The sequence below is a fragment of the Oncorhynchus mykiss genome, chromosome Y (genome assembly GCF_013265735.2).
Source record: "Oncorhynchus mykiss isolate Arlee chromosome Y, USDA_OmykA_1.1, whole genome shotgun sequence".
Classification (NCBI taxonomy): Eukaryota; Metazoa; Chordata; class Actinopteri; order Salmoniformes; family Salmonidae; genus Oncorhynchus; species Oncorhynchus mykiss.
The window spans coordinates 47394513-47409633 of record NC_048593.1 but is presented as its reverse complement, the minus strand read 5'-3'; the positions used below and the strand labels follow the sequence as shown (position 1 = coordinate 47409633).

General features: G+C 50.0%; 1 protein-coding gene across 6 annotated transcripts; it reads left to right on the top strand.

Moving 5' to 3' along the window:
• On the top strand, positions 1–13946 carry fdxacb1 (ferredoxin-fold anticodon binding domain containing 1). Of its 6 annotated transcripts, XM_036968191.1 has the most exons (8): positions 1–244; positions 491–661; positions 3320–3396; positions 3735–4012; positions 4946–5102; positions 5175–5378; positions 8436–8597; positions 12024–13946. In XM_036968191.1, exons 4-8 carry the CDS (start codon positions 3739–3741, stop codon positions 13390–13392), a joined length of 2166 nt encoding a protein of 721 aa, XP_036824086.1. In that variant the 5' UTR covers positions 1–244; positions 491–661; positions 3320–3396; positions 3735–3738; the 3' UTR covers positions 13393–13946. The 6 variants fall into 6 exon arrangements, with proteins under 6 accessions (XP_036824086.1, XP_036824084.1, XP_036824088.1 ...); XM_036968189.1 differs by lacking the exon at positions 3320–3396; XM_036968193.1 differs by lacking the exon at positions 3320–3396 and having other exon boundaries at positions 6–661; positions 12024–12358; positions 12401–13946.
• Positions 13947–15121: the final 1175 nt, after the last annotated feature.

Here is a 15121-nt window from a genome sequence, read left to right as displayed (position 1 = left end):
TTTTGTTTCCGTCCATACTACTGTAAGTGTGACACCGACCTTATTGTTTTGCTCATTCTACTCGTGCCGACCGGCTCCACTGCTGATGACAAAATAACATGAATCTTATGATCGATAATTACCCCAACTCGATGTTTCCCCTGCTGATTATTATTGACGATAAACCGTTTTTCATTGATGAGCGGCAGTGAGGCAGAGGCTAATGGGGACAGAACGTCACTGTTCAAATCTACCGGGAGGAAACGTGAGTTGCTTTGCCAATGTTAGCAACATTATTATATTACATACATTGGCAAGCTAGATCAATGCGAGTAGACAGACAAATGGCTAAGTTAGCAACTCTTCTTTCTGAAAGCCTCGTCTCGTGCATTGAGCTATGGAATAACTAGTGGGGGGCGTCCCTATAGTCTGAAGAGGCTTCCTCACATTGGGAGCATCTCAATTGTATTTCCTTGATACCCCGAGTGTCCCTCTTCTTCTCTTCTCAAAGCACATTGGAGCAGAAGATCTGAGGATCCTGACTACTTCATTCCAGTGTTCTGTCAAAACGGCCTCTGAGGAAATGCTTTTGAGAGGGTTTGAGAACAATGGCTGTCTTCTGCGCTGACCTGACAAACATCAGGACGGACACCAAAATATAGCTTTGGTGCAATTTTCAGAGGTAGGCGGTACATTTTCACAACTAAGTACAAAACTCAAAGCAGATCATCAACAATGCAGTTGATTCAAAACTCATTTTAAATTGACTTAGTACAATACACCAAATCAGTCACTTTTCCACCAAATGTAGTGTTTCATCTAGAAATACATGTTTCACATTGCAATACATGTTCATATAAAGTAATTGCCTTTCACAATGCTCACATTACCTTTGGCTATGATTGTCTTCTCTTTTGTTGAAATACATTTTACTATTACTTAATCCGACTGTTCTTAATTGATGATCACTTAAGCATTTAAAAAAAAAATCTAACTTTATTTGTCACATGCGTCGAATACAACAAGTGTAGGCTTTACCGGGAAATGTTTACTTACCAGCCCTTAACCAACAGTGCAGCTCAAGAAGAAGAACATATTTACCAAGTAGACTAAAATAAAAAGTAACACAATAAGAATAACAATAACGAGTCTTTAAACAGGGGGCACCGGTACCGAGTCAGTGTGCAGGGGTACAGGCTAGTTGAGGTAATCTGTACATGTAGGTGGAGGCGGAGTGACTAAGCATATGTAACAACCAACCAGCGAGTAGCAGCAGTGTACAAAAGGGAGGGGATGGGTGGTGGTGTCATTGTAAATTGTCCAGTGGCGAATTTATACATTTTTCAGCAGTCTTATGGCTTGAGGGTAGAAGTTGTTGAGGAGCCTTTTGGTCCTAGACTTGGTGCTCCGGTACCGCTTGCCATGTGGTAGCAGAGAAAAGTCTATGACTTGGGTGACTGGAGTCTCTGACAGTTTTATGGGCTTTCCTCTGACACTGCCTGGTATAGAGGTCCTGGATGGCAGGAAGCTTGGCCCCAGTGATGTACTGGGCCATTCGCACTACCCTCTGTAGCGCCTTATGGTCAGATGCCGAGCAGTTGCCATACCAGGCGGTGATGCAACCGGTCAGGATGCTCTCGATGCTGCAGCTGTAGAACCTTTTGAGGATCTGAGGACCCATGCTAAATCAGTCTCCTGAGGGGGGAAAAGGTTTTGTCGTGCCCTCTTCACGACTGTCTTAGTGTGCTTGGACCATGTTAGTTTGTTGGTGATGTGGACACCAAGGAACTTGAAGCTCTCAATCTGCTCCACTGCAGCCCCGTTGATGAGAATGGGGGCGTGCTCGGTCCTCCTTTTTCTTGTAGTCCACAATCATCTATCTTCTTAGTCTTGCTCACATTGAGGGAGAGGTTGTTGTCCTTGCACCACAATGCCAGTTTTCTGACCTCCTCCCTATAGGCCGTCTCATCGTTGTCGGTGATCAGGCCTACCACTGTTGTGTCGTCAGCAAACTTAAGGATGGTGTTGGAGTCTTGTTTGGCCACGCAGTTGTGGGTGAACAGGGAATACAGGAGGGGACTAAGTACACACCCCTGAGGGGCCCCAGTGTTGAGGATCAGTGTGGCAGACGTGTTGTTGCCTACCCTTACCACCTGGGGGTGGCCCGGCCTGTCAAGAAGTCCAGGATCCAGTTGCAGAGGGAGGTGTTTAGTCCCAGAGTCCTTAGCTTAGTGATGAGCTTCGTGGGCATTATGGTGTTGAACACTGAACTGTAGTCAATGAACAGCGTGATTGATGTGTGGATCTGTTGTGCCGGTATGAGAATTTAAGTGGGTCTAGGGTGTCCGGGAGGATGCTGTTGATGTGAGCCATGACCAGCCTTTCAAAGCATTTCATGGCTACCGACGTGAGTGCCACGGGGCGGAAATAATTTAGGCAGGTTACCTTCGCTTCCTTGGGCACAGGGACTATGGTGGTTTGCTTGAAACATGTAGGTATTACAGACTTGGTCAGGGAGAAAATGTCAGTGCATGTCAGTGCATGCTTTGAGTACACGTCCTGGAAATCCGTCTGGCCTAGCGGCTTTGTGAATATTGGTCTGTTTTAAATGTTTTGTTCACATTGGCTGCCAAGAGCATTATCACACAGTCATCCAGAACAGCTGGTGCTCTCATGCATACTTCAGTGTTGCTTGCCTCGAAGCGAGCATAAAAGTAATTTAGCTTGTCTGGAAGGCTCGCGTCACTGGGCAGCTCGCGTCTGGGTTTCCCTTTGTAGTCCGTAATAGTTTTCAAAACCTGCCACATCTGACGAGCATCAGAGCCGGTGTATTAGGATTCAATCTTAATCCTGTATTGACCGATTAATCGGCCGATGTTTTTACAATTTATTTGTAATAATGACAATTACAACAATACTGAATGAACACTTATTTTAACTTAATATAATACATCAATAAAATCAATTTAGCCTCAAGTAAATAATGAAACATGTTCAATTTGGTTTAAACAATGCAAAAACAAAGTGTGGGGAAGAAAGTAAAAGTGCAATATGTGCTATGTAAGAAAGCTAACATTTCACTTCCTTGCTCAGAACATGAGAACATATGAAAGCTGGTAGTTCCTTTTAACATGAGTCTTCAATATTCCCAGGTAAGAAGTTTTAGGTTGTAGCTATTATAGGAAATTATAGGACTATTTCTCTCTATACCATTTGTATTTCATTAACCTTTGACTATTAGATGTTTAGTTGTTTAGATGTCTTTATAGGCACTTTAGTATTGCCAGTGTAACAGTATAGCTTCCGTCCCCCTCCTCGCTCCTCCCTGGGCTCGAACCAGCAACACAACAACAACAGCCACCATCGAAGCAGCGTTACCCATGCAGAGCAAGGGGAACAACTATTAGAAGGCTCAGAGTGAGTGACGTTTGAAACGCTATTAGCGCGCGCTAACTAGCTAGCCATTTCACTTCGGTTACACCAGTCTCATCTCGGGAGTTGATATGCTTGAAGTCATAAACGGCGCAATGCTTGACGCACAACGAAGAGCTGCTGGCAAAACGCACGAAAGTGCTGTTTGAATGAATGTTTACGCGCCTGCTTCTGCCTACCACCGCTCAGTCAGATACTTAGATACTTGTATGCTCAGTCAGATTATAGGACACGCTAGATAATATCTAGTAATATCATCAATCATGTGTAGTTAACTAGTGATTATGATTGATTGTTTTTTGACTGTCCGTCCGTCGGTGCAGAGTGATGACGTCATCAGAAGGTAGGGAGGCGGTGCTTCTGGTTGGAGAGGGGAACTTCTCGTTCTCTGCCGCTCTGAGCCGGATCGTCGCCACGGAGACAAATGACATCACCTCAGGGACCGATGACATCACAAGGGAGACCGATAACATCACCACGGGGACCGATGACATAGCCGGTGGGAGGGGTTTGAGGATCACAGCCACCTGTCTCCAGACCAAAGAGGAGGCGCTACGACACCACGGCTCCGCCCACAACATACACACAATCACACACTCAGGTAGCTCTGCCCACAACATACACACAATCACACACTCAGGTAGCTCCGCCCACAACATACACACAATCACACACTCAGGTAGCTTTGCCCACAACATACACACAATCACACACTCAGGTAGCTCCGCCCACAACATACACACAATCCCTCACTCAGGTAGCTCCGCCCACAACATACACACAATCACTCACTCAGGTAGCTCCGCCCACAACATACACACAGTCACACACTCAGGTAGCTTTGCCCACAACATACACACAATCACACACTCAGGTAGCTCTGCCCACAACATACACACAATCACACACTCAGGTAGCTCCGCCCACAACATACACACAATCACTCACTCAGGTAGCTCCGCCCACAACATACACACAATCACACACTCAGGTAGCTCCGCCCACAACATACACACAATCACACACTCAGGTAGCTCCGCCCACAACATACACACAATCACACACTCAGGTAGCCCCGCCCACAACCGCACCATTAAAGATTGTGGATAAATGAAGACGACTCAAGCCATTTACAGATTTGTGTTAATGGTTTCTGTCTGTGTAAGTGGGTGTTGCTTTTCTTCATAACATCTGGCTTGGAGAGAGGGTATTGCTGCTTCTGGTCTACTTATTGCCCCACCTATCCTTTCTCTGCCGTCTCTGGGGCACCCCCTCCACGGTTCCGGGGCAATAAGAAGACCAGTGTGGCCCGCCTCAATCAAAAAATATAATGTCTCACTTTCTCTTCCGTCTCTGACACCATCACACACTCCAATTAGAGACAGTTTTGTTTCTGAATGGACAATATGATGTCCTTATATACAGTTGGTCTAATGTCTGTGTGTGTGTGTGTGTGTGTGTGTGTGTGTGTGTGTGTGTGTGTGTGTGTGTGTGTGTGTGTGTGTGTGTGTGTGTGTGTGTGTGTGTGTGTCAGGTGGGGAGGTGCTGTTTGAGGTGGATTGTACGCGTCTGTCAGAGTGTGTGTGTCTGCGTGGTCGACAGTTTGACCGCGTCATCTTTAACTTCCCTCACTGCGGTCGGAAGAGTGGCGTGAAGAAGAACAGGCTGCTGCTCAAACACTTTTTCCTCAGGTGAGACACACACACACACACACACACACAACACTGTTGAATCTCATCTCACCTCTAAGTGTGTGTGTGTAGCTGTGTGGGGGTGCTGAAGGAGGAAGGGGAGGTGCTTGTGTCTCTGTGCAACGGGCAGGGCGGGACTCCAGCCGACCGGCCAATGAGAGAGTGGCACAACAGCTGGCAGGTGGTCGCCATGGCAGCAGAGGCAGGGCTTATCCTGAACGAGGTCCGCCCCTTCGATGGCGAGAAACCTGACAGTTACCAATCCACCGGGTACAGGTGAGCTGATGGCGTCTCGGAGTAGGAGTGCTGATCTAGGATCAGATCAAAATGAATGAGAGGATATGGACATCGTGGCAAACCAACCAATCAATCAAATGTATTTACAAAGCCCTTTACCCAGCCTAAAAGTCCACAGAGCAGATACCGGGCCTAAAAGCCCACAGAGCAGATACCCACAGAGCAGATACCCAGCCTAAATGCCCACAGGGCAGATACCCAGCCTAAATGCCCACAGGGCAGATACCCAGCCTAAAAGCCCACAGAGCAGATACCTGGCCTAAAAGTCCACAGAGCAGATACCGGGCCTAAAAGCCCACAGAGCAGATACCGGGCCTAAAAGCCCACAGAGCAGATACCGGGCCTAAAAGCCCACAAAGCAGATACCGGGCCTAAAAGCCCACAGAGCAGATACCCGCCCTAAAGCCCACAGAGCAGATACCGGGCCTAAAAGCTGACAGAGCAGATACCCACAGAGCAGATACCCAGCCTAAATGCCCACAGGGCAGATACCCGGCCTAAAAGCCCACAGAGCAGATACCCGGCCTAAAAGCCACAGAGCAGATACCCAGCCTAAAAGCCCACAGAGCAGATACCGGGCCTAAAAGCCCACAGAGCAGATACCGGGCCTAAAAGCCCACATAGCAGATACCGGGCCTAAAAGTCCACAGAGCAGATACCGGGCCTAAAAGTCCACAGAGCAGATACCCGCCCTAAAGCCCACAGAGCAGATACCGGGCCTAAAAGCTGACAGAGCAGATACCCGCCCTAAAGCCCACAGAGCAGATACCGGGCCTAAAAGCTGACAGAGCAGATACCCACAGAGCAGATACCCAGCCTAAATGCCCACAGGGCAGATACCCGGCCTAAAAGCCCACAGAGCAGATACCCAGCCTAAAAGCCACAGAGCAGATACCCAGCCTAAAAGCCCACAGAGCAGATACCGGGCCTAAAAGCCCACAGAGCAGATACCGGGCCTAAAAGCCCACATAGCAGATACCGGGCCTAAAAGTCCACAGAGCAGATACCCGCCCTAAAGCCCACAGAGCAGATACCGGGCCTAAAAGCTGACAGAGCAAATACCCACAGAGCAGATACCCAGCCTAAATGCCCACAGGGCAGATACCCGGCCTAAAAGCCCACAGAGCAGATACCCGGCCTAAAAGCCCACAGAGCAGATACCCAGCCTAAAAGCCACAGAGCAGATACCCAGCCTAAAAGCCCACAGAGCAGATGCCGGGCCTAAAAGCCCACAGAGCAGATACCCAGCCTAAAAGTCCACAGAGCAGATACCGGGCCTAAAAGCCCACAGAGCAGATACCGGGCCTAAAAGCCCACAGAGCAGATACCGGGCCTAAAAGCCCACAGAGCAGATACCCACAGAGCAGATACCCAGCCTAAAAGTCCACAGAGCAGATACCCGTCCTAAAAGACCACAGAGCAAATGCCGGGCCTAAAAGCCCACAGAGCAGATACCCAGCCTAAAAGCCCACAGAGCAGATACCGGGCCTAAAAGCCCACAGAGCAGATACCCACAGAGCAAATACCCAGCCTAAAAGCACACAGAGCAGATACCCGGCCTAAAAGCCCACAGAGCAGATACCCTGCCTAAAAGCCCACAGAGCAGATACCCGTTCTAAAAGCCCACAGAGCAGATACCCGGCCTAAAAGCCCTCAGAGCAGATACCCACAGAGCAGATACCCAGCCTAAAAGCTCACAGATCAGATACCCAGCCTAAATGCCCACAGAGCAGATACCCAGCCTAAAAGCCCACAGAGCAGATAACCACAGAGCAGATACCCAGCCTAAAAGCCCACAGAGCAGATATCCAGCCTAAATGCCCACAGAGCAGATACCCGGCCTAAAAGCCCTCAGAGCAGATACCCACAGAGCAGATACCCAGCCTAAAAGCTCACAGAGCAGATACCCAGCCTAAAAGCTCACAGAGCAGATAACCAGCCTAAATGCCCAGAGAGCAGATACCCAGCCTAAAAGCCCACAGAGCAGATACCCACAGAGCAGATACCCAGCCTAAAAGCCCACAGAGCAGATATCCAGCCTAAATGCCCACAGAGCAGATACCCGGCCTAAATGCCCACAGAGCAGATACCCGGCCTAAATGTCCACAGAGCAGATACCCGGCCTAAATGCCCACAGAGCAGATACCCGGCCTAAATGCCCACAGAGCAGATACCCGGCCTAAATGCCGACAGAGCAGATACCCGTCCTGAAAGCCCACAGAGCAGATACCCGTCCTGAAAGCCCACAGAGCAGATACCCGGCCTAAATGCCCACAGAGCAGATACCCGGCCTAAATCCCAAAGAGCAGATACCCGTCCTGAAAGCCCACAGAGCAGATACCCAGCCTAAATGCCCACAGAGCAGATACCCGGCCTAAATGCCCACAGAGCAGATACCCAGCCTAAATGCCCACAGAGCAGATACCCAACCTAAATGCCCACAGAGCAGATACCCAACCTAAAAGCCCACAGAGCAGATACCCAGCCTAAAAGCCCACAGAGCAGATACCCAGCCTAAAGGCCCACAGAGCAGATACCCAGCCTAAAAGCCCACAGAGCAGATACCCAGCCTAAAAGCCCACAGAGCAGATACCCAGCCTAAAAGCCCACAGGGCAGATACCCAGCCTAAAAGCCCACAGGGCAGATACCCAGCCTAAAAGCCCACAGAGCAGATACCCAGCCTAAAAGCCCACAGGGCAGATACCCAGCCTAAAAGCCCACAGGGCAGATACCCAGCCTAAAAGCCCACAGGGCAGATACCCAGCCTAAAAGCCCACAGGGCAGATACCCAGCCTAAAAGCCCACAGGGCAGATACCCAGCCTAAAAGCCCACAGAGCAGATACCCAGCCTAAAAGCCCACAGAGCAGATACCCAGCCTAAAAGCCCACAGGGCAGATACCCAGCCTGAAAGCAGAAGGCAATGCAGCAGCAAACATACCTCACTGGTTGTTAAAGAACGTAGAAAACATTGAATTGAGGTGAAGGCACCCAAGAGGAAGGGTTTTGTTGACTGTGTGTTTGTGTGTGTTGTCAGGAGCCAGGATAAGTGTTTCCATGCAGAGCAGGGCGTGACTCATGTGTTCAGTCGTAGTGTGGCCTGCAGCGCCCCCCAGAGGAAGGACATGAAGCAGCACATTCTGGGAGGACGACCATTGACCTACCACATACCTGCTGAACTTTCACATTACATACACAGGTACACACACACACACACACTGACCTACCACATACCTGTAGGGTGACCACATTTAAAATCCCCAAATGTGGGACAACAGGATGATTTTGTGGGACAACAGGATGATTTTGTGGGACAACAGGATGATTTTGTGGAACAACAGGATGATTTTGCGGGACAGTGTTGCCTACATGAATAAAAACAGATGAATATCATTATGGTTCCTCCAACGTCTGGCACTGCCCACACACACTGCCCACACACACTGCCCACACACACTGTCCACACACACTGCCCACACACACTGCCCACACACACTGCCCACACACACTGCCCACACACACTGTCCACACACACTGCCCACACACACTGCCCACACACACTGCCCACACACACTGTCCACACACACTGCCCACACACACTGCCCACACACACTGCCCACACACACTGTCCACACACACTGCCCACACACACTGTCCACACACACTGCCCACACACACTGCCCACACACACTGTCCACACACACTGCCCGCACATACTGCCCACACACACTGCCCACACACACTGCCCACACACATACTGCCCACACACACTGCCCACACACACACTGCCCACACACACAATGCCCACACACACTGCCCACACATACTGCCCACACACACTGCCCACACACACTGCCCACACACACTGCCCACACATACTGTCCACACATACTGTCTCAAGTTAGGCATACCTCATTTCAAATTTCATCATCACTGTCCATCCTGAATGATAATTTTTCACCTATTTTCCAGGGAAATGTCCAAACTGTGTCTGCATGCCAGTCATTTGATATCAATTTGTTTCATTCAAACTAGAGATACCAAACCAACGTTCACATGTTCAGGCTATCCTATCCACTGGCAACATTTATTTTTAAAGAGCTGAAGAAAGGCACATCATTTTCCTTCATATGAAAGTGCCACCTAGTTGCCATTGAAATGCATTGGGAGCTCATTTAAATATTGCTGTAGCACAAACAGTATTAATGCCTTCACTACTATTTTCTCCAGCATTCTAAGTTGGGCCCTCCTGTAGGCTTTTTAAAAGGCGTTTTCATGTTAAGAGCTTCAAATATTTCAGCTTTAAATAGTTTCCGCTGCCAATAGTCTGGGTAGTCATTTGATTAGATGTTCAGGAGTTTTATGGCTTGGGGGTAGAAGCTGTTCAGAAGCCTCTTGGACCTAGACTTGGTGCGTCAGTACCGCTTGCCGAGCGGTAGCAGAGAGAACAGTCTATGACTAGGGTGGCTGGAGTCTTTGATAATTTTTAGGGCCTTCCTCTGACACCGCCTGGTGTAGAGGTCCTGGATGGCAGGACGCTTAGCCCCAGTGATGTACTGGGCCGTTCGCTCTACCCTCTGTTATGCCTTGCGGTCGGAGGCCGAGCAGTTGCCGTACCAGGAAGTGATGCAACCCGTCAGGATGAAGTCAAATAATAATAGTGGTAATTACATGGTAATTGTCCATTAAGATAAACTGTGACTTGCTTCAGCTCTTTAAAAGTACTTTTGCAGTGTATTTGTACTATTCTTCCTGGGGTTTGTCATGGATCCCCATTAGTTCCTGTCAAGGCAACAGCTACTCTTCCTGGGGTTTATCATGGATCCCCATTAGTTCCTGTCAAGGCAACAGCTACTCTTCCTGGGGTTTATTATGGATCCCCATTAGTTCCTGCCAAGGCTATCTATAATAAACCCTAGGAAGAGTAGCTGCTGCCTTGGCAGGAACTAATGGGGATCCATAATAAACCCCAGGAAGAGTAGCTGCTGCCTTGGCAGGAACTAATGGGGATCCATAATAAACCCCAGGAAGAGTAGCTGCTGCCTTGGCAGGAACTAATGGGGATCCATAATAAACCCCAGGAAGAGTAGCTGCTGCCTTGGCAGGAACTAATGGGGATCCATAATAAACCCCAGGAAGAGTAGCTGCTGCCTTGACAGGAACTAATGGGGATCCATAATAAACCCCAGGAAGAGTAGCTGCTGCCTTGGCAGGAACTAATGGGGATCCATAATAAACCCCAGGAAGAGTAGCTGCTGGCTTGGCAGGAACTAATGGGGATCCATAATAAACCCCAGGAAGAGTAGCTGCTGCCTTGGCAGGAACTAATGGGGATCCATAATAAACCCCAGGAAGAGTAGCTGCTGCCTTGGCAGGAACTAATGGGGATCCATAATAAACCCCAGGAAGAGTAGCTGCTGCCTTGGCAGGAACTAATGGGGATCCATAATAAACCCCAGGAAGAGTAGCTGCTGGCTTGGCAGGAACTAATGGGGATCCATAATAAACCCCAGGAAGAGTAGCTGCTACCTTGGCAGGAACTAATGGGGATCCATAATAAACCCCAGGAAGAGTAGCTGCTGGCTTGGCAGGAACTAATGGGGATCCATAATAAACCCCAGGAAGAGTAGCTGCTGCCTTGGCAGGAACTAATGGGGATCCATAATAAACCCCAGGAAGAGTATCTGCTGCCTTGGCAGGAACTAATGGGGATCCATAATAAACCCCAGGAAGAGTAGCTGCTGCCTTGGCAGGAACTAATGGGGATCCATAATAAACCCCAGGAAGAGTAGCTGCTGGCTTGGCAGGAACTAATGGGGATCCATAATAAACCCCAGGAAGAGTAGCTGCTGCCTTGGCAGGAACTAATGGGGATCCATAATAAAAACAAATACAAACAACAATTATTTTTTATTTAACTAGGCAGGTCAGTTAAGAACAAATTCTTATTTACAATGAGTCGATGATCGGAGATTCGATCTAGCAATCTTTTGGGTACTGGCCCAACGCTTTAACCACTAGGCTACCTGCCGCCCCAAATAATCAAGAGTCAAAACAACCACACATTGAACATTAACAATAAGCATAGAGGACAGGTTGGTCTGTCAGACACTGTCCCTCATCTTATGGCAGGCAGCAATGTAGTGGTCTGTCAGACACTGTCCCTCATCTTATGGCAGGCAGCAATGTAGTGGTCTGTCAGACACTGTCCCTCATCTTATGGCAGGCAGCAATGTAGTGGTCTGTCAGACACTGTCCCTCATCTTATGGCAGGCAGCAATGTAGTGGTCTGTCAGACACTGTCCCTCATCTTATGGCAGGCAGCAATGTAGTGGTCTGTCAGACACTGTCCCTCATCTTATGGCAGACAGCAATGTAGTGGTCTGTCAGACACTGTCCCTCATCTTATGGCAGGCAGCAATGTAGTGGTCTGTCAGACACTGTCCCTCATCTTATGGCAGACAGCAATGTAGTGCCCTGCCAATCCACAGCTCTCTGCATCCTCCCCCCAACAGGGGGATAAGTTTTATATTTTTAACAGTCACACAAGTTCTAAAAGAATAAAGACATTTCAAATGTCATTATGTCTTTATACAGTGTTGTAACTCTCTCTCTCTCTCTACAGGGGTTTTCTCTCGAATTCTAATCATCCCGTCAGGCTGGTTCAGGACTTTCTGGTTCAGGCCCTGGAGAGGGAATGGCCTGTCTCCATGGTTACAGAGCCCCTCCCCCTGCTCATACACTCCTCCCCCCAGAGACTAAATGCATGTTGCCCTGAGATACAAGACACACACACACATTGCTACTGGCTACACCCCTCCCACACACACACCACTTCACACACACCCTCAGATGATCACAAATACATAGACACTCTACTGGCAGACACACACATAACCTACGACTCAGAGGATGAGGGAAGGGAGAGAGAGTGTAGCAGCCGTTTTAAGGAGTGTGTAGGTGAGGGAGAGGAGTGTGTAGGTGAGGGAGAGGAGTGTGTAGGTGAGGGAGAGGAGTGTGTAGGTGAGGGAGAGGAGTGTGTAGGTGAGGGAGAGGAGTGTGTAGGTGTTGGGGGATACGTGCTGCGTCCTTCTCTACTGCCTCAGATGGAGATACTGAGAGAGGAGAGAGAACACAGAGAGAGAGAGGAGGTTCTGCATGGTGTGAGCGGCCTAGTCTTTCAGAGAGTTCACATCAGTCCCTGGTCCCCCCCTGCCTTCCACCAGCTCCTCCTCTGGGGAGCATGGCCCAAAGCCTCTCAGTCAATCCCTGACCTGGGGCGGAGTTTGGAGCGTCTGCTGACCCCCTATGGGCTTTCCCTGGCTGAGGAGCAGGGGTCTCTGTGGCTGGCAGCCGAGCCGATGGGACGGCTAGGCCGGCTGTGGGCTGATGACCTCACTGATGGCGTCAGTGTGTGTCTGAACCTTGACCTCCTGGCGTCACTGGTCTACTCCCTACCTGACTGGCGCCTGCTCTGGTCACCTGACCCCCGCTTCCTCAACCACTTCCTGCTCCGCCCATTGCCAGAGCAACCGTTCCATCCCTTCTCCCTGTTTCCACAGAGCTTTGTTTATGACATCAGCTTCTGGGCGGGGCCAGACTGGCAGGAGGCAGCGTTTCATGCTCTAGTCAGGGAGGCCAGTAGAGAGATGGTAGAGAACGTTACGCTCATCGACACCTACACACCCAACACACAGACCGACACACACCCTGACATAACACACACCTACACACCCAACACACAGACCGACACACACCCTGACATAACACACACCTACACACCCAACACACAGACCGACACACACCCTGACGTACCACACACCTACACACCCAACACACAGAACGACACACACCCTGACGTACCACACACCAGCTACTGTTACAGACTCACCTATCGCTCACACACACATGCCCTCTCACACACGTGCGCGCTCAAACTCCACACACACCTGCAAAGCCTGCTATCCACACGCATGCATCTCACCGTCAGGTAGTGTATGTCTGTCTGGGAGAGATGAGTGCAGTGTTGTAATATGCTGTTGGTGTCAGGATGGTGTTGATGTCAGGATGGTGTTGGTGTCAGTACGGTGTTGGTGTCAGGATGGTGTTGATGTCAGCATGGTGTTGGTGTCAGTACGGTGTTGGTGTCAGGATGGTGTTGATGTCAGGATGGTGTTGGTGTCAGTACGGTGTTGGTGTTGTGTTGATGTCAGGATGGTGTTGATGTCAGGATGGTGTTGATGTCAGGATGGTGTTGATGTCAGGATGGTGTTGGTGTCGGGATGGTGTTGGTGTCAGTACGGTGTTGGTGTTAGGATGGTGTTGATGTCAGGATGGTGTTGGTGTCAGTACGGTGTTGGTGTTGTGTTGATGTCAGGATGGTGTTGATGTCAGGATGGTGTTGATGTTGTGTTGGTGTCAGGATGGTGTTGGTGTTGTGTTGTGGAATTATGTTTGTGTCATTGGACTCCACACTTACCCTGTAAGGTCAAAGTGGAATGATGTTTTTCAAAATTTTGACAAATTAATAAAAAATGAAAAGCTGAAATGTCATGAGTCAATCAGTATTCAACCCCTTTGTTATGGCAAGCCTAAATACGTTCAGGAGTACACATTTGCTTAATAAGTCACATAATAAGTTCCACGTAAGTGGGCTCCCTAGTGATGCAGCGGTCTCAGGAACTACATCTCAACGCTAGAGGGCTCCCTAGTGGTGCAGCGGTCTCAGGAACTGCATCTGAACGCTAGAGGGCTCCCTAGTGGTGCAGCGGTCTCAGGGACTGCATCTCAACGCTAGAGGGCTCCCTAGTGGCGCAGCGGTCTCAGGGACTGCATCTCAATGCTAGAGGGCTCCCTAGTGGTGCAGCGGTCTCAGGGACTGCATCTGAACGCTAGAGGGCTCCCTAGTGGTGCAGCGGTCTCAGGAACTGCATCTCAACGCTAGAGGGCTCCCTAGTGGTGCAGCGGTCTCAGGAACTGCATCTGAACGCTAGAGGGCTCCCTAGTGGTGCAGCGGTCTCAGGGACTGCATCTCAACGCTAGTGGTGCAGCGGTCTCAGGGACTGCATCTCAACTCTAGAGGGCTCCCTAGTGGTGCAGCGGTCTCAGGGACTGCATCTCAACGCTAGAGGGCTCCCTAGTGGTGCAGCGGTCTCAGGGACTGCATCTGAACGCTAGAGGGCTCCCTAGTGGTGCAGCGTTCTCAGGAACTGCATCTCAACGCTAGAGGGCTCCCTAGTGGTGCAGCGGTCTCAGGGACTGCATCTCAACGCTAGAGGGCTCCCTAGTGGTGCAGCGGTCTCAGGGACTGCATCTCAACGCTAGTGGTGCAGCGGTCTCAGGGACTGCATCTCAACTCTAGAGGGCTCCCTAGTGGTGCAGCGGTCTCAGGGACTGCATCTGAACGCTAGAGGGCTCCCTAGTGGTGCAGCGTTCTCAGGAACTGCATCTCAACGCTAGAGGGCTCTCTAGTGGTGCAGCGGTCTCAGGGACTGCATCTCAACGCTAGAGTGCTCCCTAGTGGTGCAGCGGTCTCAGGGACTGCATCTCAACGCTAGAGGGCTCCCTAGTGGTGCAGCGGTCTCAGGGACTGCATCTGAACGCTAGAGGGCTCCCTAGTGGTGCAGCGGTCTCAGGGACTGCATCTCAACGCTAGAGGGCTCCCTAGTGGTGCAGCGGTCTCAGGAACTACATCTCAACGCTAGAGGGCTCTCTAGTGGTGCA

What these genes read in the sequence shown, in the direction of transcription:
- fdxacb1 (XM_036968189.1), top strand. Translation starts at nt 3,739, where the DNA reads ATGACGTCATCAGAAGGTAGGGAGGCGGTGCTTCTGGTTGGAGAGGGG. An exon ending in ACACACAATCACACACTCAG is followed by an intron (nt 4,013 to 4,945) that starts GTAGCTCTGCCC and finishes TGTGTGTGTCAG; the next exon opens with GTGGGGAGGTGCTGTTTGAG. An exon ending in CTTTCACATTACATACACAG is followed by an intron (nt 8,598 to 12,023) that starts GTACACACACAC and finishes CTCTCTCTACAG; the next exon opens with GGGTTTTCTCTCGAATTCTA.